General features: G+C 33.2%; 1 protein-coding gene across 2 annotated transcripts; it reads left to right on the forward strand.

The window, feature by feature from the left end:
* The first annotated feature begins 986 nt into the window (after positions 1-986).
* On the forward strand, positions 987-8,471 carry LOC100811151 (uncharacterized). 2 transcript variants are annotated; one of them, XM_003542754.5, is made up of 5 exons: positions 987-1,053; positions 1,221-1,309; positions 2,271-2,863; positions 7,299-7,474; positions 7,565-8,471. In XM_003542754.5, the coding sequence occupies exons 2-5, from the start codon at positions 1,288-1,290 to the stop codon at positions 8,016-8,018; spliced, it is 1,245 nt and encodes a 414-aa protein (XP_003542802.1). In that variant the 5' UTR covers positions 987-1,053; positions 1,221-1,287; the 3' UTR covers positions 8,019-8,471. The 2 variants fall into 2 exon arrangements, with proteins under 2 accessions (XP_003542802.1, XP_025980838.1); XM_026125053.2 differs by having other exon boundaries at positions 997-1,015.
* Positions 8,472-22,616: the final 14,145 nt, after the last annotated feature.

The following is a 22,616-nucleotide window of genomic DNA, read 5'->3' on the forward strand; positions in this document are numbered from 1 at the left end:
GGAACGTCAAAATTGTTATTTAACCCCTCAATTTATCATTTTTTATGCTTAGATTTAGTTTGAATATTTATTTTAAAAGTTATGAATAATTGAAAATAATCTTGTATCAGGCTAGAGTTTTGTTGTTGTTGGTGTCAAAGAGGCCTAAGGCCCAAGGTTATTGTTTATCATAAATTTAAAATATAATTTTTATGTTAAAATTTTTTATTATAAATTTTAATTAAAACATAAATCACATAATAAATATTTATTTATTATAAATTTTTAATTACATAAATAAATATGTATAAAATGCATTACACATATTAAAATACTAGTTACTAATTTAATTAACATACATTCTCAATGCAAAAAGTTTTACAATGTTAGCTATTTTTTAAAACACATGTCATTTGGTAATTGAATAATATGTATTGTTTATTTTAAATTTTTTCTAATTTTTATAAATTTTTATTAAATAATATTAATATATTTATTGACAATAATGTAAATATTATTTATATCATCATTTAATTATAATTTTTTTAATCTTATTATTAATATGAAATATTTTTTATTGGAAACAATGATTAATCATTGTCAAGAAATTCTGAGTTTATACAATATAAGTATTTTTTCTTCCAATACGAATAATATTCACTTTTATTTAGTAACTACTATAATTAAGGTATTTATTAATATCCCAAAGTATTTTTACAAATTTTAATTCTTTAAATTAAATGTGAGATTAATCTTTATATAAGACTTATTTATACTACAAGATCACATACTAAATTGTGTATTGTGTAGTGACGACTGAGCTACATCCAAATATCAGTTATATATTCTAATAATCTATCTAATTTAAACTATAAAAATATAATATTTCTTTTTAGTTATAGTTTCAAATATAATAACATTTTATATTTTTACTGTTGCGTGGGTCCCACTCTTCTCACTGGAAAGCTTAACTCACTCTCTTAAGAAAGAGAAGAGAAAAGAAGACAGTTTTTCGTGTGTATATAAAATCCGATAGGTAATTTCACTCTAACCCCTCTCTCTCTCTCCAATCAGGTTCTCTCTCTTTCTCTCTCTACGTTCCTCTGTTTTTTTTTTTTTCTGCCTGTCTTATATTTTCTCGCGTTTTCTCGCCCGTTTTCCCACGCTTAATTTCTCTGCTAACAAAAACAACTCCGTGATTATGCTCTCGATTCTGATCCTTTTTTGCGTTTTCGATGCAGCGGTGATTTTGTTTATCATAGGAGGATCTGATGTACTCGCTCGTGGATCTCAACTATATTCACGATCATGATGGCCCTTGAAAATTCTGGTTCGTCTTTCGTTCTTTGTCCCAATTCGCGATTTTTTGTTTTTGGAATTTTAATTCAATTCGTTTTTATTTTATTTTGATCGATGCCATTTTTTTGGGTTTAATTTTCGGTTTTTGATTTTATGGTGTGTGTGTGTAGTGGTGTTTGATTGTGGAAATTTTTGTTGTGGAAAGTACTGTGTCATTGTGTGTTTGCTTCGTGGTGGTTGCAATTGTGGTTTGATCGGTGCTTTGGTGCGGTTGGGAGTAATGTGTGTGAGAAATGGGTTTGGATTGAGCGGTTTATACTTGTTTTTGGGCCTGAGTTTGCTTGTTAAACTGCATGGAGAGGTGGATTTTGCGGATACATGACTGAGTTGTTGAGATTTGGGATGTTTGGTGTGTAGGAGAGAGGATGTGAAGTGGGTGGCGTGTATGAGTGTGTGTGTGGGGTTTGAGTTTGATGGATTCGGTGGAGCTGACATGTGAAGAGTTTAGACTCTAGTGTTAAAGGCGTGTATGCCAGAGTGAATACCGGCATGGGGAGGTAGAATTTTGGAACTTAGTTCATTAAATAAAATTATAAATCTTGTTTGATTAAGGCAATGCCTGTGCTTGGATAGTAACTTATTTGAGTATACTTAGTCGGCAGTCCCCTGTATTGGTTAATGTGCATTAATTTACGTTACCTGTGGATAGCAGAGTATGAGCAAGACTTATTTTGTCGTGAGGGATCTTTTGATTCATGATTTTGCATTTTAAGTATGGGAAAACTTAATGATTTGTCAGTTATCATCTCATACGAAATGGATACATAGATGTCTATTATCTATTCCTTTTGGGAAAGCTGAATATCTTAGTGTTCTCTTTGTGCAATTAGTATTTTTAGTCTCTGAACTAGTAGATGTAAGATTTTTTCTAGATTTTCCAGATCATGCTTGGGCCCATTGTGATCCTTTTTTCTTTCTTTCTTTTTATGCAGAAAATATGCAAATAAACTGTGAGGCATCTTTAAAATGCCTCCAGGGCAAGGGATTTCCTTGCAATTTTCAGAGTAATGGGAGTTCTATGGAAGGCTTTACAGAGCTTAAAAATGAGCCTGGTACTCATCCTTCTGGGGATGTTGCTGAGCCTAACTGTCACTTAGGCAGTGAGTTTCTTGAGCCTTCCAATGAATTTCACACCAAACCTACTTATCACCAAAATTACAGCACCTGGACACCCTGCCATTTTAACTCTCACAAGGTGCAGCAATGCCAAATGAATGCTTTTGAGAGCCATTACTATCCTTATCCTGTTGAGAATCCACTTCAGTATGTTCCAATTAATATGGTTGCTCAGGGTTACCCGCGTGAGCAATATCAGGAATTTCAGTATTTTGTGGTGATAGACTTTGAGGCTACCTGTGACAAGGATAAAAATCCCCACCCTCAAGAAATAATTGAGTTTCCATCTGTTATAGTGAGTAGCATCACTGGCCAGCTGGAAGCGTGTTTTCAAACATATGTGAGGCCCACCTGCAATCAGCTTCTGAGTGATTTCTGCAAGGATCTGACCGGCATCCAGCAAATTCAGGTGTGTTAAGGCAAATCTTACCCTTATGAGAATGAAATGATAACAAAAATAGCTGGACAAACCGTTGTATGCACTTTTTTTTGTGATTTTTAACTCTTCATTTAGTCATTATTATTGAACTAACAATTACATTACTATGTGCATATCAAATGTCTTGATTTCTATAATGTTTGTAAATGGTAACTCCCTTGTCACAATATCACCAGCTCATACTTCTCTTGTTGACCAGTAATGTCTGCTTGAGAGTGGTAGTAGAACAGAAAGATTTTCATGGTGTAGAAATTAATTGATGATTTGTTTGAATTAGAAAAATGTTTGAGGTTAAATTGCATCTAAATATCTAATCAACCCATACAGGCAACTATTTATACAAGATACAGTATTAAAAGATGTATTACACGAGGAATCATTTCCTAGATTAGAGCTAACCATCAATAGTTGCCCAAGAGGAAAGACAGCTAAACTAACACTATCATGATACATATGCTTAAATCTAACATTTAATTCTAACACTATACCTCAAAGTTGGAGCATATATGTGACAACCTTTCTACAAATAAAGTAAAGCTGAGCCCCTCTAAGCCCAAGAGATTTAGTAACTATGTAAGCTATTGTTGGAGTTGACAGAACCAATAGTGATCTCAGGTGTAAGAACCTTTCTTTTTCCCCTGAAAAAATGGCAGTAAATCACAATGTCCAATGCAGCTTGGAGTTCACAAATCAGTTTCATTCCCTTAACTTCTCCCAATTTGAGCTGCTGAAGCAATTCCTTAAGTTGGTTATTACTGCCTAAGTTACTCGACCTTTGCAATAGCAATTATGTTCTGTTTATTACTTCTCAATGAGATTATGCAACCTTCAGTGAAAACACAATACCTTGAAGTTGATGTTCTAGTAGATGATAAACCTGCTCAACCAGTATCAAAATAGCCAATAATTTAAAAATTTCCTTTGTTTCCATAAAACAACCCTTTATCTAGTGCTCTCTTGATGTATCTAAGAATGCAAACCACTGCTTCTCATCGATTTTCACGAGGAGCATTCAAAAATTGGCTTACCACACTCAAAGCAGAGGTAATGCCCCTTAGTTAATGTTAGGTAAAGTAGTTGAGTTTACTGATAAGATATCTATATCTAGTAGTGTATGTGAGTGGCTCTGTATAACCCGGTAGGAATTCGACACTAGGATCCATCAGAATATCAGTAGGTCTACAGTCCAGCATGTCTGTTCCCTCGAGCATGTCTAAAAGCATACTTTTGTCTTGAGTGATGGCAGCACCTCCATTAGATTTAGCAACATGATATGAATTTTTTTTGTTGGTAAAATTGTTATGAAATTGTTGGAAAGCCTTCTTAATTTGGTCAACCGTAGCCCACAATATAGAAAGGGCTACCTATGGAGGGGCTGACCAGAAAAGGTAAGTGAAATGTCATTGTGTGGAGCCACTAGGACTTTGTGTCTCAGTGAGCTGAGAGCCTACATTGACTAGAGATATGACCAATATAGTCCTTATAAAGGTTGGACAATTCTCACCTTAAAAGCCGGTTTTATTGAGTTAGGTCCTAAAGCTCAAATTCTTAGAGAAATGCTGTTTAAGTAAATGCAATGGCTAGATGAAGAATGGTCGAACAATATAGAAAGGTCAGCCTCATGTTGAGTTATGCCAAATTGCTAGATGATAGAATTAAACTTTACTGGGTAAGCATACAGAGGGAGCATACAGAGGGAGCAGTGTAGTTGGCAAACTAGAGTCATGTTCCCTGGCACTGTAAAACTCTGTGGTTGTTGCATTATATATCTCTTTGTATAACTTACTATGTAATAAGGCATCCTTAATGCCTAACTTGATATAGTTGCCATTAATGAATATTGAATAGCAGCCATGAATGGAGGTGAAGGAAAGCAATCTTGGGCCATAGGAGAATAGGTATCTCTAGAATTGTGCCCTAATATCTATGTATATCCTTTCTCCACTAGATATTATTTTAGGCGATCAACTTTTCCTATCTAGACAGTACAGAGTATAGAACCAACAACAGCCAACAACTGCTTTTTGCCAAGAGGTAAGGGGATCAGTTTTCAATTACTGATTCTATTGACACAAAGGCCATAAGGGACACAAAGACATAATAGGAAGCAGATAATTGAATTGACAGGCATAAGAGGATTAGAGTTTAGACTTTAGAGCTGATGTGATACCTTTGTGTATGGGCAGTTCCAATGAAGGAGGCAAAGTTGGAGAATTTGATGGAGTAGGAGATGAAAATAATGGACCAGAAGGGTCTTGGTGCAGTGTGTTTATTTTGTGTGTGTGGTTATTTTTAGAAAAATAGAGAGGGCTGAAACAGTGGGTGGGGGGTGTTTGGAAAGTAGCCCACACACACACACTTGGAAGGTGGTGGCAGCTAGAGGTTGGTACACCTGATAGTGGCGGAAGAAGTGCCATTGGTTAGGGCTCAAGACATGGTGTCAATTTCATAAATGGAGAATGGTGAATTTTTGGATGGTGTTAGGTCATGGCGATAAGCCAGAATCTACAATATAAATGTATAAAAGCGAATATTTTTTTTAACATGCTGTAGGAGATGAAAACATATTCTAGGAAGTAAACTTTACCAAAAGTATCACAAACTTAAGGGATAATATCATAAATTTTGTTTGTCCACTGACTGAGAACAAACAAAACGTGAGAACCAATGAACCAAGCATCAAAACAGAAAGGAATAGGTAGATACACCAAATGAAGAGAGGAATAAACCCAAGAATCATAGAAAGGAGAGGAATAGAGAAAGACTCAGCACAGATAGGAACAGAGAGAACAGCAAAGGAAATGGTGAGGAAGGAGTAGAGAGACTCAGAGGAACATAGGTTAGCATCGAAGATCACATGGATCATGTGCTGTAGATGATAGAGGTTTTCAGTTTTGCAAATGTTGAGGAGTTCCAGTGTCTGTTTTATAGAGAACACAAGTACTAGTCTTGGTTTCTGGTGCTTTATTAAAACGCATCAGATGGTATCTGAACAGTCAGAACATTTTTTTTTATTTAAAGAAAATACTTAACTGCCACCCTTTCTGGTACAAGAACATGCAAAAATGCCCATCATAGGTAGTCTATAATGCCAAACCAGCAATGCTATTGACATAAGATGGCATTTTGCTGAAAATCGACTATGCCTTAGCACCCTGATACCACCCTGACCGCTTTTTAACAACACTGCACAGTGGGTGACTCCTAATAACGTAGAATTAGAATCTTTTAGGTGAAACAGTGTCTCTAATCAGTTCTTGCAGATAACTAATCAAATTATGTACATTATTAATTCAATAGGTATCATTATTTAGATTAGAGCTAATAATTACTAATTACTAATTACTAAAGATTTAGGGACAATGAATATTACTCATTATTCTCGTGCTTAATTTAATTCTAAAAATAGTTATTCTATGTGCTGTTGTATTAGCTACAAGAGGAGTCATTTCCTATATTTTAGAGCTAACCAGTGCCAATTACCTAAGAGTTAATGATAGCAAATACTACTCATTAAACTTAACATTTAATATTAACAAATTGAATTCCTCTATGGTAGGGTTGATATATGCTATGCAGCACAAAACTGAATTATGTTATACTGAAGTCCATATTTAATGGGTCCATAAATGGAGAAATTCAGAATATCTTTAGTTGACGCCCTTGATCCCCTCCCCTTTATTCACTAGGTTTTGTTTGAGTATGGACATATAGTGCTGTTATTGCTTCTCATGCAATTTTGAATCCCTTCATCTTCAGTGCCAACTGTGTGCATGTGTGTGTTGGGCAAGAAAGTCAACCGCAATCTGAGCCAAGGGTCTTATGAATCTATTATAGTAGGTAGAAAAAGCCCATTAAATGTACTTAAACTTTTAGAAGGGTTAGTGGGCAGTGAGAGAAAAGCTTATAAATAGACCATTAGTGGGTAATAGCGGGCACGTGGAGTTTTGTTAGTTTGACATGGCCATTTTCCTTGTGAGAAAGGAGAGTGCTCCTTTGTATAGTGTTGTATCATTCTTTCATAATAAAGAACCCAGAGCCATATGCTGTTTTTTTTCCTCTCTCTCTTTCCTCCTTCATCCTAGCTATAGTCTCTTCACTTTCAATCAAACAGATTCCTAACATTGTGTGTCTGATTGGAGGATTATAATATCCTTTTTGAGGTTTACCCGTTAAATTCATGTTGGTAAATGAAGAAGCTCTATTTAGGATGTACTCAATAGATTTTATATCCTCAAATTACCTTTTTAAACTTATAAGTTGTGTCCCAAACTGACCTTGAATGCTATAAATACTCCAATGTTTTATAAAGTTTATATATATTTTTTTACTATCCTGTCTGTTGCTCCTTAACTTTTACACTCACTCACCTATTGTTTATTGGATTTCTTACTGTATTGTTCAGGTGGACAGAGGTGTTACATTGAGTGAGGCTCTACTAAGGCATGACAAATGGCTTGAGAAGAAGGGAATAAAGAATTCCAACTTTGCTGTGGTTACATGGTCCAACTGGGATTGTCGGGTGATGCTTGAATCTGAGTGCCGATTCAAGAAGATACGGAAGCCTCCTTACTTCAACCGGTAAATGCTGCAGCATAGAAATGATGACCTATGTTTACCAGGATTTCATTTCATCTGACTTTTGTTTATCTGCTTCTTAACTTCTGTTAGCTGGATCAACTTAAGGATTCCTTTCCGTGAGGTATTTGGTGCTGTGAAGTGCAATCTAAAGGAAGCTGTTGAGATAGCCGGCTTGGCCTGGCAGGGTCGTGCACATTGCGGCCTTGATGATGCCAAAAATACTGCTCGCCTGTTGGCGCTTCTCATGCACCGGGGTTTTAAATTTTCCATTACCAATTCCATAATGTGGCAGACAGCTGATCGACCACTGATGTGGAAACAGTCACCAGAACAACCAATCGTTTTCCCTCATTGCCCCTACAAAGCAAAGGATATCACTACCCCCGTTGTTCAGTATCACCCTTTCTGCTTCTGTGGGGTGAAAAGCAGCAGGGGCATGGTGAGGAAGCCGGGTCCCAAGCAAGGGAGCCTCTTCTTTGGATGTGGAAATTGGACTGCGACTAGAGGTGCTCGCTGCCATTACTTCGAATGGGCTTCTAACTGAATGCACCTTTTGATCTACTATGATCAAAATCCTAAGTTTTCTTATATGTTCTATGTAAAAAAAAAATGAAAAAAATGAGAAAAAAAGAAAGAAAAACAAAGAGGAAGTGGGGTTATGACAAGTAGTGGTGTTGTTTCTAGTGGAAGCATGTATCCCTGGCTGCGTGGTAAGGTTTCTGCTTCTTGACGAAGTGTAGAGAAAATTAGTTGCCTCAAATTGCTATATTATGTGACTGCTAAACATCAAAAGTAGTCTTTGTCTTGACTACGATAAGAGAGAGGGAGCTTCAACCTGTAAAGTTGACTTGTTGACTGGAGAACCATTGGGGAATATGTGGGTAGTTAGGATTGATGCTTTTATATGCCAAGGCATGGTTAAGTTATCTAAATAATCCGTGAAATAGGACTCGTTGTTTCCTTGCTCTGAATGGGAATCGCTATAGTTTCCTGTGCCCCTTTTGCTGCATGTCACTCGTGATTACATTCTAACTTCGACCTTGTTTACCCTACTTGCTACGGATTATGTTTAGGCAAAATTAGGGGATATATTTGACTACTTTACTCCTGAAAAATAATAAAAATCTTAATATGGTAACAATATCCTAAACAAAAGAAACTAAACAAATTACGACAAAATGGTACTGCGTCAATTTAATAAGAAAAACATGACACTAATGACACATCAAATAGAGATAGTCTTGGGTAGGCACCTACGTAAAACCTCGGTGGCCTAACATTTAGGCACCGCATATTGCAGCACTGGTTCCTGACAGCTTGATTAAAAAAAAAAAAAAAACGTTGCTCCCTGCCTCTTCCTTTCAACGATTGTACATGAGTTTAGTCGGATTAGGCCACCCTTAAATTTTCGTTTTTCTGGTAATTTCTTCCTTCTCTGATTTTGTTTCTTTTCCCACCTTTGCGTAGTTTAATTAGTCTATCATTATGGTTTAATGAGCGTGTAGTTCAATTGTACAGGACGTGAATAAGGGTAGCATGTTCTATCTTTACATTTTACAAGAAGTTCAATTGTTTCTTAATTTGCTTGGGATTATTGCCTTATGACCATTTGTTAGTATGTTCATCATCACGTTATCTCCGTTATTCGAAACAAAGGATTTTTTGTGAGTGTCCTGGGGTGATAAATGAATGAATTGGATCAATCCTAATTTGTATCCTAATGGATTAGATTAAAATAATTTATTAATTTATTTTGATCCATTAAAAATTATTGAATAGATCCCATCTGATTTATTTGATAAAAAAAATTCACTTGATTCATCCATTAGAACTTTTTTTATGCATGAATATTCATTCCATCCATACACAAAAAAAATAATTAAAACTTTATTATTTTTAGTTTAAAAGTAATATTTTTAATAATTCAGATTACTTTCTAAAACAATAATAGTCTCAACAAAAAGTTGACTGAGGTTCTTTTTAGCTAACCTCGATTCAGGTTAATTTTTGGTCAACACCGACTTAGGTTATTTTTTATAGATGCCAACCAAAAATAATTTTTTGGTCTAGGTTGGCTATAGTTTTTTTGTCAATGTTAGTCACTGATATTTTTTTTGCCGACATCAATTAGGGTTTTTGGTCAACATCAACTTAGGCTATTTTTTTTCCGACATCAATCAAGACTTTTTTTTGCTGACATCGATTAGGGTATTTTTTTGTCAATGTTAGTTGAGACTATTTTTTTGCTGGTGTTGTTTAGGTTTTTTTGTGGTTAACATCAGTTGAGACCATTTTTGGTCGATGTTAACCAATGAGGTTTGATCGCCGACATTGGACATGCCTATTGTTTTTGCTGATGTCATTTGCCAATGTTGGTTGAGACTATTTTTGATTGGCGTTGGCTAGGATTTTTCGGTCGACGTTAGCTGAGGCTATTTTTTGGCCAACATTAACTAGGGTTTTTTTGACCGATGTCGATCAATGATGATTTTTTGTGGACATTGACCATGGTTTTTTTTTTTGCCGACATTGACTAGGATTTTTTTTAATCGACGTCGGTTAAGACTATTTTTTTGATGATGTTGGCTAGGGTTTTTTGGACCATCTGTCAGCTAGGGAAATATTTTGGCTTATGTCGGCCAAAAAATAGCCCCAATATATCATTTTGTGAGTTTTTTGGAATACAATTATGTTATGCATAGGTAGTTATGTTCAATTTGTATCCGTACACGTACTGCACTGTAACACGTTTTTTATAAAGTATTTTTTATTTTTTTCTTCCTCACTTTTTTATTAATTTTAGTTGCAATGCAATGATACTGTAGAATAAGTTCACACTGTATTCAATCACAAATTGTCGTTTGTATGACTTTTAAGGTAATTATTATAAAATTTAACAAATTTATCATACATGATTAGTGTTGGGATAAATATGTATGCCAAAGATTTAATTCATCATGTTATCAATTGTTTTTTTATTTTATTATCATATTTATTATTTTATTAAATTATTAATTTGATAAGTGTTTAATTAAAATTAGATGTTTGCTATTATGATAGAGATTATGATAATGAGAAACAAGTCATTTATAATTTTAATCTAAATTGTTCTTGATCGTATGATTATTGTGAATGAGACATCAATAATCCAAGTAGGTTAATATATATTTAATGGTCTTTACTGGATAAAGATTAATAGATTTCATTTGTTAAATTACATATATAGATGATGTACAACAAAATTTCTAATAGTTAATATTACCTTGATATATCAATAGGAAGTTTTTAAGAAGAAATATTATAGGACCTGAGATTATCATAGTAACTAATGAGTTATTTGTTATATTTTAATATAAGACACCTAATGTTTCAGGGCGCTAGTTGAATGAATATGATTAAATACTTGTAGAATTAGTGATTAATCAAGAAGGAATCCATAAATCTAGGTAATGAGTTTGAGCTCCATGATAGAAGTAAGACATTGGTCAGAACAATTGAATGAAAGAAGAAAAGAGTTTTTTAAGTCATTCATTGATTAAATGTGTTAGCTTATTAGCGTTTCACAATAATACTATATTATAGAATTAACCTTGAGCTATACATGATGGAGGAAAATATTACATTATTTTTTTATTAGTTCTTGAAGGTAAAAGATGTTACTTCATATTATTCGAACGTTAATGAATGTTGCTATACGCCATTAAATTAATTAATTATGATTAATTTACTACCGGTTTAGTATTGAACCTATGCGATCACACACAATAATTTATTTGATGATTAAATTAGAGAATTTAATTTAATCAAATAAATATTTTAGTGAAATATTATTATATTTTTTGCTAGCACCAAGAATATAATTAATATAAAAAAGGAAATATTATTTTATAATTGTGGAAGTTGTCCATAAAATAAGAATAATATTCTATTGCTACATATCATGAATGTGATTAATTATCGTAATTAGTCATGTGATTATTGTTAATTATCTTTGTCTTAGATTAGGAAGCTTCTTAAAATAAAATATACGAGATCATTTTTTATTTTTATAAAGATAAATAAATATGAAATTATTTTAAATTTTTTCTTTTTTCTTTGAGAAGATCCAAATCCATATTTTTTTAACAGTATGAGTAGAAGCATATACCAAGCAAATTGCACTAGATACAAGTTAGAAAAGTTAAAGTCTAGTTTTAGACCTAAAGTAAAAAAAGAATTTGCTCTTTTAAGTTTCACTCATCAAATTAATAGCAAAGATTGATGCTTGAGCGTGGATACACTTAGAGTCTTCACACTATTGAAGAAAAAAATTTATTGTTTCAAGAACGTGCATCCGGATAGACAAATGTATCTTTTTCTATATATTATTGTTGTATATTTTAAATGCAAAATAAATCTTAATTTTTTTGCTTATTGAAAACACTTCTATGTAACTCTCAATTAGTTGTAATTGAATAATTATATAAAATTATACTAATTAAATAATTATATAAAATTATTTTCCATCAGTGCGTAACTTTTATTCTCTTTTTCATTTTCATGATCCTTTAATAAGACTTCAAAAAAAATAAAAAAAGAATGTACATGATGAAAGACCTTTTAGGCATTGGTTGGGGTATTGTTGAAATTGAAAGTGAAGATAACTTATCTTTAAGATATATAAAACACCAAACATCCTTTTATATTAGAAAATTAATTCTTGCAATTCTTTGTGCAACGCTTTTTTTTCTTTTTTCTAGCAAGTCTATGCTCTAACAAAAGTTTTATTTAATATAATGATCATTCATATATTGAACTTTTACACCCGATCAATAAGAAAGCTAGCCGGAAATAGCTACTACCATTTATTGACAATACAGAAATAGAAAATATTATTTTACTTGAGAAAGTAGAGGTTTCAACAACGATTGAATGTCCAGCTTTTCCTTTTCTGCCAAGAGCTGTTATCCCAACTATGATAAATGCCATCTTCTTTAATTAACCAATAAATCTTTTGATGGTTTCCTTCTGCACTAGGATCATATGCAAAGAAAGAAGCACAATTTCCATTCCAATACATTACTACAGATTTACGCCCGTTAAGATTGTCCAATTTAGAGAAACCTTTTCCTGGTGACAAATAAACCCCATCTTTTTGGTTATTGTAGAACAAGTTCACATTTGGATTGTTAGGGGCCATACCATTGTAAAAGGAAACAAAGAGTACGTTGATGTCTACATGTGGTTCAGGTTCAAAACTAAGGGAAGATTCAGAAGGATCATATGCAAAATTCGATCCATTCATCAAACACACTATAAGAACAAGCAAGAGGGGTGCATGAATTGATCTACACATTATGTTTGTGATTTGTGATGATTTTGTCAATTGATATTGCTATCTTTCTATACTAGTCCGTCAACCATCTCACTTAGTACTTATACCCATACCCATAAGCAGTTAAAATCTTTAAAAATGAAGAAATATTAGTTATTAATCAGGTGATATAAACATATAATTTTCTTTTCAAAAGTCAAACATATTAAATGGTTTTTAATAATTCATTTGAATGCCTTTTAATGCGAAGTTATGCATCTAACAAACAGTATGCAATAAAAAATTGTTTTCAACTATTAAAAAGTTAAATTTTATTATATCACAATAAATGATCCAGATAAAATATTATTTTCATTAACTTTTTATTTTTTGTCATGTAGTAGTAAAATATAAGTATGACATAAGCACATACGAAAATACTCTCAAATTGACACGTCCCTTGTGGCAAGTTGTTCTTTTGCCACCTTATCAACCAGTTGTTGTTTTGTTGTTGCTTGCTTTTGGATTGGCTAGAGCCTTAAGGCCTAAAGTCTCTTCAACCCGGAACAAATCCTTTATAACCAGGCTTTTTCTTTATGACCGTGTAAATTTCTTTTACACTTAACATTTTTTTTTAATTTTTCAAAATTATTCTGACTAATAAATATATTGATTTGTAATCCTTAAGAGACTTATGAATTCCTAATCCATAAGCTTACGGATTTGCAATCCGTATGAATCATATGGATTCAAAATCCATATCAACTAAATTTAAAAAAAAATAAAAAAGTAAGCAATTAATAAAAAAAAAGCAAGCAATAAAAAGTTAATTTGAATATATTTTTAATAAATTTAATTATAGTTTTTTATAGTTATTACATCAAGTAGATTTCTGTTTATGGTCTTATTATAATTAATTTTGATCTAATAATATATTTTTTACATATATAAATTTTAGGCAAAATTGTATTTTTGGTCTTCCACTTTAGCTCTAATTTCGCATTTGGTCTCCCGGTAATTTAATTCACAAATTTGGTCCTCCTGTTTTATAAAATCCTAATGTTGGTCTCGAATGCCTCAATTGGACGTTTACCGTTAAGTAGTGACGTTGACGGCCACGTGTCACGTTCTTATTGGATAATAACTGTTATGTGTCATGTTCTAATTGGATGTCAACTCCATAAAAGATGAAATGCATTGTTGTTTTCATTGACCAATCAGAACATGACACGTGACCATTATCATCCAATAAAAACATGACACGTGACAGTCAACATCACTACTTAATGGTTAACATCCAACTGTGGTCTGAGGGATCAACATTGCACAATTTTACAAAATAGGAGGACCCAATTTGTGAATTAAATTACTGGGGGACCAAATCCAAAACTAGAGATAAATTGGGGAATCAAAAATGCAATTTTGCCTAAATTTTAAATAAAAATCATAGGTTTAATAAAAAATTATATATGTAAAAAAATTAATTATTAGATCAAAATTAATTGTAACAAAATTTATTATGTAAACTTACATGTGCATTAAATATATATTAAAGTTTTTAGTGTTACCACATTAATTATTTTATAATATAATTGACTATTAGCTCAACTGATCAGTTAGAACGTCGTGCTAATAACACGAATGTTACAGGTTTAAGTCTTGCATGAGCCATTGATTTGTAAAATATATTTTTAAAAAATTAAAAAAAATCACTTGGTTAATTTGCCTCAACTAATTCATAGATATCTATTATCTTAGTACATCCGTTATGCTTTTCTGAGCCACCTACTTGGCATTAAGTATCTTTGGATAACTTTGACTCAAGATTTCTACAGACCATAGAGATAATCGCCAATTGATATCAATATTCAGCGTTCTGATACACAAGATCCTCAAAGAGGCGAGTGTAGAGCATACTAGCTGGTGAGAGTTTCAGATGATAAACATTATATAACTCAGTTTCAGAGAAAAAGGAGTTTAGAAAAGAGACATTTTAGTAAGAAGACAATGTTATTGGATTCAGTGTGCCTAAACATACAAACTAGTCCTCATTATATAGGAAGAGGACGTACACCAATATACAAGGTCTTATCCTGTGAAGGATAAGATTATTACAAAAGAGGATAACAAAGAATCTACTTTCTAAAAGCAAGATAAGGCTGAGTCATAAAACAGACTCAAGATAAGGTTGAAACATAAAGCAGATTTTGACAGTAGACATATGGCACACGTTGAGAAGGATAGGATTTCGGTCGTGCTTATGCTGAAAAGTCACTCTCTTACTGCACACCTTTATACAAGATTTCTTTAGCAGTCCATTAGTCTTATTTGGTGGATAATGACAAGTTGTAATGTTGTACTTGTGACCGGGTGAGACTTCCATATACTGGATGATAATAATGATATCGCTTTTTGTGTAATAACTCCTCCATTAATTGAGCATTGTAGTCCTCCAAGTCTTATTCTAAAACGGAATTGTCATCCGCTAGATCTTCTACCTTTTGGAACTCAGGATTTGGAACATAAATCTCTATGCAAATTTGATTGTTATTAGCATTCTGAAGTATTATCCTACCAGTAGGATAACAATCCATTGGCCTTTGGGATGAACTTGGTAGGTCTGGTTCCAGAGGTCCGCATGAATAATTATTAATCTCACAGAGGTGTTTTGCCAGCTGGATCCGATAACTTTCATCTAAAGGATATGCCTCAAAGGTTCCCCAAATTTGAGCTTCATTTCTAATCCAAAGTTGTCCTTGTTCCATAAAATAAGGACGGTGAGTAATCACAATAGAGACTAGATTTTCTAGGTGATTTTTTGGGATTCCTTTTTGCCTTTTAGTGTCTAGAATTTGTTTCAGCTTCATACGCCACCAAGCTAAAAGAGAAAACCATTCTAACATTGTCCATAAAAAATATTCATCTTTATATGGATCTGTCAAGATGTGGTATGTCATCAGGGGCTTTAAGGTGATGGGAATAGAGTATTGAACTGTATTACACCAAATAGCCCATACAGTTGGTTCACCCAAATCCCATCCAACCTCACAAAAAAGTTCAAATATAGCTCCAAAGGGTATCTCAGGGTCAAATATTTGTGTAGCAGTATATTTGAATCTCATGGTTTCGTGAAGGAAATGGAAGTAATGAGACCTAGCATATTGGAGAATTTTTGCTGGAGTATGGACAACCAACCCTGGAGGGAAATCCGTAATGGTTTTGGCTATTTCACCTAAGGGTTTTACCATGAATATCAAAGGGAAGGAGTGAGTAGAAGTTACCACCTTAACAGTCTTGCTTGGTTTGGATGAAAAATCAAGAATCAAATTATTCTTCCTTTCTATGTGTTTAACAGAAAAATCATATATAGAGAACCAATCCTTGAGCCTTAAAATTTGAGGATCCAGAGACATCTTGTTTTTGAATTCCAAAATTTTTGAAAATGAAGAATTATCAATGTGTACCTGAAACTGATGTCCTCTCAGATGAAAATCAAATTTTTTGATTCCATTTTTTTACCGCCAATGCCTCTTTGAATGTAGTATGATAATGCTTCTTAGCTTCCTTAAATTGTCCGCTAGCATGACCACAATAGTAATTCTTCTCTCCCTTTTGTTCCATCATAATAGCTCCCCAGTAATGGTCACTCGCATCAGTCAGCAATATCCTCTGACCTGTTCCAAGAATCTTCAAAGCTGGGGGATTTTGAGCAATCTTCTTGAGCTCCTTAACTGCTATTGTCTGCTGTTCTGACCATGGAGAATAATTTTTATTCAAGAGTTTTGACAATGAGCTAGTATATTGGGCTGCTCTAGGGATAAAATCCCTGATATAATTTACAATTCCCAAGAATTGTTGGATTTGTTTGACTGTGAGAAATTCCTCAGGAAAATCTAACAACTCTTGAGCTATGTGAGGTTGAGGTTGATAGGTTCCTTGGGAAAAATGCATCCCGAAGAAATCAATTTGAGATTGAGTTAGCTGGATCTTTTTTTTTGGAGCATGACCCATGCTGATTGGTTATCTCAAAAAATTGATTCAACAAGTTTTTATGAGAGACAATATCTTTTGAGAAGAGAATGATCTCATCTATGTAAACAATGATGTTTTCCAAAATAGGCTAAAAAATCTTGGTCATGGCTTTCTGGAAAAAAGAGGGTGCTACCTTTAGACCAAATGGAAGGACTGTCCATTGGTACTGAGCATTTGGAATACAAAAAGTTGTCTTATACCGATCTTCTGACTTTAAGCCAAGTTGCCAAAAACCTGATTTTAAATCAAACTTTGAAAATAAGTTTGATTCTCTGATCAAGGTTTGGAGTGAAGAAGCCTTTGGGATTGGAAACTTATCATCTTTGAGAAAATGATTAAGAGGCTTATAGTCAATAACTAACATTTTCTTTCCTCTCAATTTTTCAGCTCTTTTTTCTACATAGAAAGCTTGACATGCCCAATTTGATTGGGTTAGCTCAATCAATCCTTGTCTTAGCAAATCTTGGCATTCTTGTCTAGCTACCTGTAGATTTGAAGGTGACATTCCGGGATGCGTTGCCTTTGTTGGATTGATATCTTCATTTAATCTAAATGGCAGATCAACAAAGTATTTTTTATTTTTCCATAAAGGATATGGATGCTTAAAATTTTCATGATTGTCTGCACATAAAGAAGAAATCTTTTTTTTTAAACTCTCCAACTTCTGGCGGGGCTTCGGCTAAATAGAAAAGCCTCATAATTTCTAAAAAAGGCTTGAAATTTCTTTTGAATTTGATCCCGGTAGAATGTATTTGAAGTTTACTGGCCGCAGTATAGACATCCATTCCTATGAGGAGATCTCTGTCAGGAAATTTACTTCTAATGACCTTGGTCCAAATGAGATCTCTGTCAGGGAAAAATTGGATGCCTATTGGAGCATAAGTTACTAGGTTGGTTCTGAAGATTTTCCCATCAGCTGCTACAAAGTAAGCTACTTCTTTTTTTTCCAATATTCTTTAGGAAGAATATCCAAATCCATCATAATCTTTTGGGCTCCAGTGTCTATGAAAGCAATAACCTTGATAGGTTTTTCGAAATTCTTTGCTAGCACTTGAATTTCAAGGAATGATTGAGGAATTGCAGGTCTTATAGATTGCTATTCTTGGATAGAGAAGATGAGGATAGGAGAGGTTGAAGACTCTTCATCAGAAGAATCTATCTGATTTAAGACAAATTCAATTTCTTCATCTAGATCGATCTGTTCTGAATACAGAGATTCTATATCATCATATTCACCAGCATGAAGAAGAGAAATTAGTCTGACGGCCTTTTCTGATTTTTTGGGACAATTTTTTGCAAAATGTCTTGCCTAATTGCAGATAAAACATCTCTGTCCCCTAGCCTTTTCTTTCCTCCAGCTTTTTCTGAAAAAATTTAATGGCCTCCTCTTCCCCTTAGCGTCACTTGGTAGGACTTTCTTTTTCTTTGGTGAGCAATGACAAGCTTTCTCTTCCCCTCTGCATGCTTTGCTATACTTGGCTTTTCTGTTCATGATATCAAAGAAATACTGGTGTTGTCTACATAGTTTGTCAATGACCTCCAGGGTGAATTGATGGATTTCTCCCATGGACATTGTAGAAAAATCCATATGGGCAACTGCTACCATTTTGTTTAACTCTAGTAATAAAGCCACATAAGTATACTTCAGACTAGGATCATTGAGACCATTGAGAAGATAAAACCTTCGATTCATTCTTTGAAAATGTCTATCCAAGTATTTTATTTTTAACGAATAACACCTCATCTCAAAAAATTCTTGCTTGATCTTTCTTTCAATGATTTTCCCTTCTCCAATAAATTCTTGATGGAGAGTTCCTAGAACAGTTGCAGTAGATCCCAATTCATGGAATTGGTTTTGATGAACAACTACTAGATTGTGATACCATTCCTTCAGGGTTCTCATCATTCAGCGACAAAATTCTTCAATTACTTTGTAAGGATCTGCATCCTTCATGAGTTTTGTATCGAGTCATGCTCTCATCTCAATGAGTTTTTTTCTCCATTCCCTTGGGGGAGTTTCGTTAAGAGTAAACCAAGGTCCTGCATTTGGTTTGGAGGATGAACTTCTTGAGATCAATGGGTCTTCTTCTATGGGAGAGTCATAGAATGGTTCTTCTGTGGAATGACCCATCAAAATGTTTGAGATGTCCATATACCCAGCTTCTTCGTCTTCCTCAGAATAAGACTTTTTTGCTTTTGTTGAAGATTCCTTAGTTTTCTTTTTAAATTCATCGGATTCTACTATAAAATCTTTTGATTATGTTATAGTTTTATCAGATTCTTCTTATTTTTCTCTAATTGATGACTGGGAATAAGGATCTTGAGAGTCTTGAAAGTCATGGGGATCTTTTCTTTAAGTATCTCCTGATTTTGTGGGAGATTCAACTAACTCTTGGGAAGAGATATTTAATTTTGTAGGTTCTTTTTTTGGTTCTGGTTTTTTTCTTATGAGAAATTATGTGGGGCTTAGTTGAAACCTTTGTTACTGGGTCTGTCTTTTTGTCAAGAGATGGGAACTCTTGTTCATAGGATGTGGAAGAAAATATCATACAAGGTATAAGTGCCTCAAGGATCCTCAAAGATGGATGATTCCATCCAAGAATTTCAACCATTCTTTTTCTCTTTCTAGAAAAGGGTCTTCTAGATACTTCCTTTTTATCCCCGTCCATGGTCCATTTTCTGGGTCACTTTTTCTTTGTGGTGGTGGAGGAGGCTTATAAGGCCTGGGTTCTGGCTTCCATCTTTCTTCACCTTCATCTTCATCATCTGCCTCGTCATTTGTGTCTCCATCATAGTCATCCCAGGAATAGTCCGAATCACACATCTTAGGAGCAATATCCCAAATAAAGTGTCCATTCACTTTATCCGTATATATCACCCTTCCATCTGCTTTGACTGCAAATATCAACATCCTGCTGTCTTCTTTGACTTTAGGTTTTATCATTAAAGAATGAAAGACCTCTGGAGAGTTGTTGATACTGGCTTCATCTAGCCTCTTGAAGGTTATGGTCACAAGCCTATCTATAGATCTTCTGAAAGTGGCCTGAGAGGTACTAAGAGGTTTAACATTCTCTTTGAGCTTCTCGTAACTGGTCATCCATTGAAAAGGGATTAGCTCCTGGAGTTCCTTTCTAGAGATGTTTCTGGGGATCTGGACAATAGATGGAGTTTCTTCCTGGTTATTAGCCAGGATAAAGAGAGCACTATCATGGCTAGTAGGCATAGATAGATTAACAACATGGTTTGTAATCTATAGATGATCTGATGATGCAGGGTAGCAGAATGGGCTTCAAATACTTGTTCAGCTCCAGTGATCTGGATTTGAACTTTCATCCTTTGTGGGAGAGTGAGATCTTTCAAACTGACGTTGTAATTTGGAAAAATGGTAAGAACTACACTTCCATCATGGAGGGTAGTCAATACGGTTCCAATCACAAAATTTTCATAAAGGATGTAATTGGAGTCTAATAGAGAGACCTTGGCAGTTACAGGTAGTCCTCTTCTGCCATGTACGAATAATACTAGTCTAATTGCTCCATAATGAAGATGAGTGTGTCCTTGGTGTTGCCAACTTCTGATAAGTTATTCAAGAATCTCAATATTAACATATTGCTCCTCAGAAGTAGTAGTTAGAGAGCATTGGTCCATTCTTGAAGATTGGACATATTCCTTCATATGGGGTCTTCTAGTGGTGATCAAAATGGTAATAGATTTTAAAGAGTAACAATATCTTTTAAATATATTGTAGGAGCTTAGTAGGAGATTTAGTGACTTTGAGATTTGAGCATCTTCTGGAATATATAAATATTCTACAAGATTTTCTATTTTGTCTGAAAGAGTTTTGGAGATATTTTTTAGTAAAGAAAGTGCGAAATTTAATAAAATAAGTTACTTATGAGTGGGTTTTGTCATTTGTAAAAGTATTCTCTTACTCCTCTTTCTCACATAATAATCCTTTCTTTTTAGAAAATCATATGAATTGCCAATCCATATACAAATCATAAGTAAGTCTATAAATCTATATGTTTATTAATATAAGTAATTATAGTGCAAGAAGAAAAGGCCTTATAACTAAACAATATTTTTTTTTATTGGAAATTAAATATGCTATCACCCTTTAACATGCTTAAAAATGACAAAACAAAAATAGATTCTCTCTCAAGTCCACTTAAATGATATGGACAAATTTTCATGAACATTAAAAATTATTGAAATTGAACATAACGTCTATTATTTTTAATTTAATATTAATGTTACCTTATGTGTTAATGGTAAAGGAGTTACCCAAAAGTCAAACCAAGTATAGATGTGTAAATTGAATATAACTTCTATTTTTTTCCTCTAAAAGCACTAACCATCAAAAGACAAAAATACCTTTTACGGATCAAGTTGATCCGTAAGTTAATTTTTAAGACTTACGGATCAACTTGATCCGTAAGATTTTTACGGATCAACTTGATCCGTAAAGGGAGAAATTAGCAGGGACAATTTTGCCATTTTTAAAGAATGCTGAGTGTACCAACAATAATGTTGAGTGCACCTAGCAACACTCTTTAAGACGAAGACCCAAGTTTTTTCAGCCAATAGATGTAACAATAAAATTCAATGGCTGCCATTGTTTTTAGTATTTTTTTTTTTTTTACAAAATCTGGCATAAGTTTTTAGTATTTTAAAACATATTACACGTGCAAAAGAAAAGGAAGGTTGGACCAAGTACGTGATCCACCCCTTTTTTTATCTATCTGGTTTCCATTTCGTTGGTGGTTGGGGGTCTAAAAAAACTGTTAGAATACTAAATTGGATTACAACCGAAGTAAATCGAATTGATTTTTATCCAAATTAATTCAAAAAAAAGTGTAATATTTTATAAAATCAATTTGATCAACCAAACTTTATAAAAAAGTTGTTTACTTTCATATCTTTTTATTTTATTTTTCAGTGTCATTTTTGTCAGATATCACTTACAATTTTATAATTCACTTACAAGACTTTTCTCAAAAAAACAAATTGTGGTAGTGTGCCATAATAAATTGTGGCATCCAAAGTATTTTCTAAAATAAAATCAATTACAGTGAAAGAAACTAAAATAAGTATAAAAAAACCTAAAATATGATTTTTCTCAAAAATGAATTATGCAAGGAAGTGATCCATCCAAAGCATCTTCTATTGACGGGCAACCTTTCATTTAATGACAAAATCTATTTTGTCACCATCTCAAGAAGAAAAATTACACTAAACATATATTTTTTTTCTTCAATTTTCACAAGTTGTTATGCAATTTCACATTAAAGTATCCGAACTAACTCAAATATACTCTAATTGGTTCACCTATTAAAGTCAATTCAATTCAACCGATCCAATTAGACCTTTCTATTTTGATAACTAAGCGTTTGTTTGTTTTCCAAATTAAAAGTGTATTCATAAGATTGTAATATCTCTATGTTTGTTATAAGTTTTTTAAAAATATTTTCGAGTAATATTGATATATGTGAATGTCAAATTTTTTTTATTTAACATGTTTTCCTCCATTTCTATTTTCACGGAGATGAATGGGTAAGTAATATTCCCATGAGCATATGAAAATTTAATTTACCAATATATATGTAACTTTTTTTATTTAAAAGATTTTAAATTTTAAATAATATTCTAAAAAATATTAAAATACAATCAAACATATTCTTTTAAAATATCCAAGAAGAATATTATCATGTTATATTGCTGAGAATAATAACATTTCAGAAAAAAAAAAACATGGAACAAACACTCCTTTTTTTTAGTTCAACATTATTATAGAGTTATGGTGACAAAATGACTAGA

This window comes from Glycine max, chromosome 13 (assembly GCF_000004515.6).
Source record: "Glycine max cultivar Williams 82 chromosome 13, Glycine_max_v4.0, whole genome shotgun sequence".
Taxonomy (NCBI): domain Eukaryota; kingdom Viridiplantae; phylum Streptophyta; class Magnoliopsida; order Fabales; family Fabaceae; genus Glycine; species Glycine max.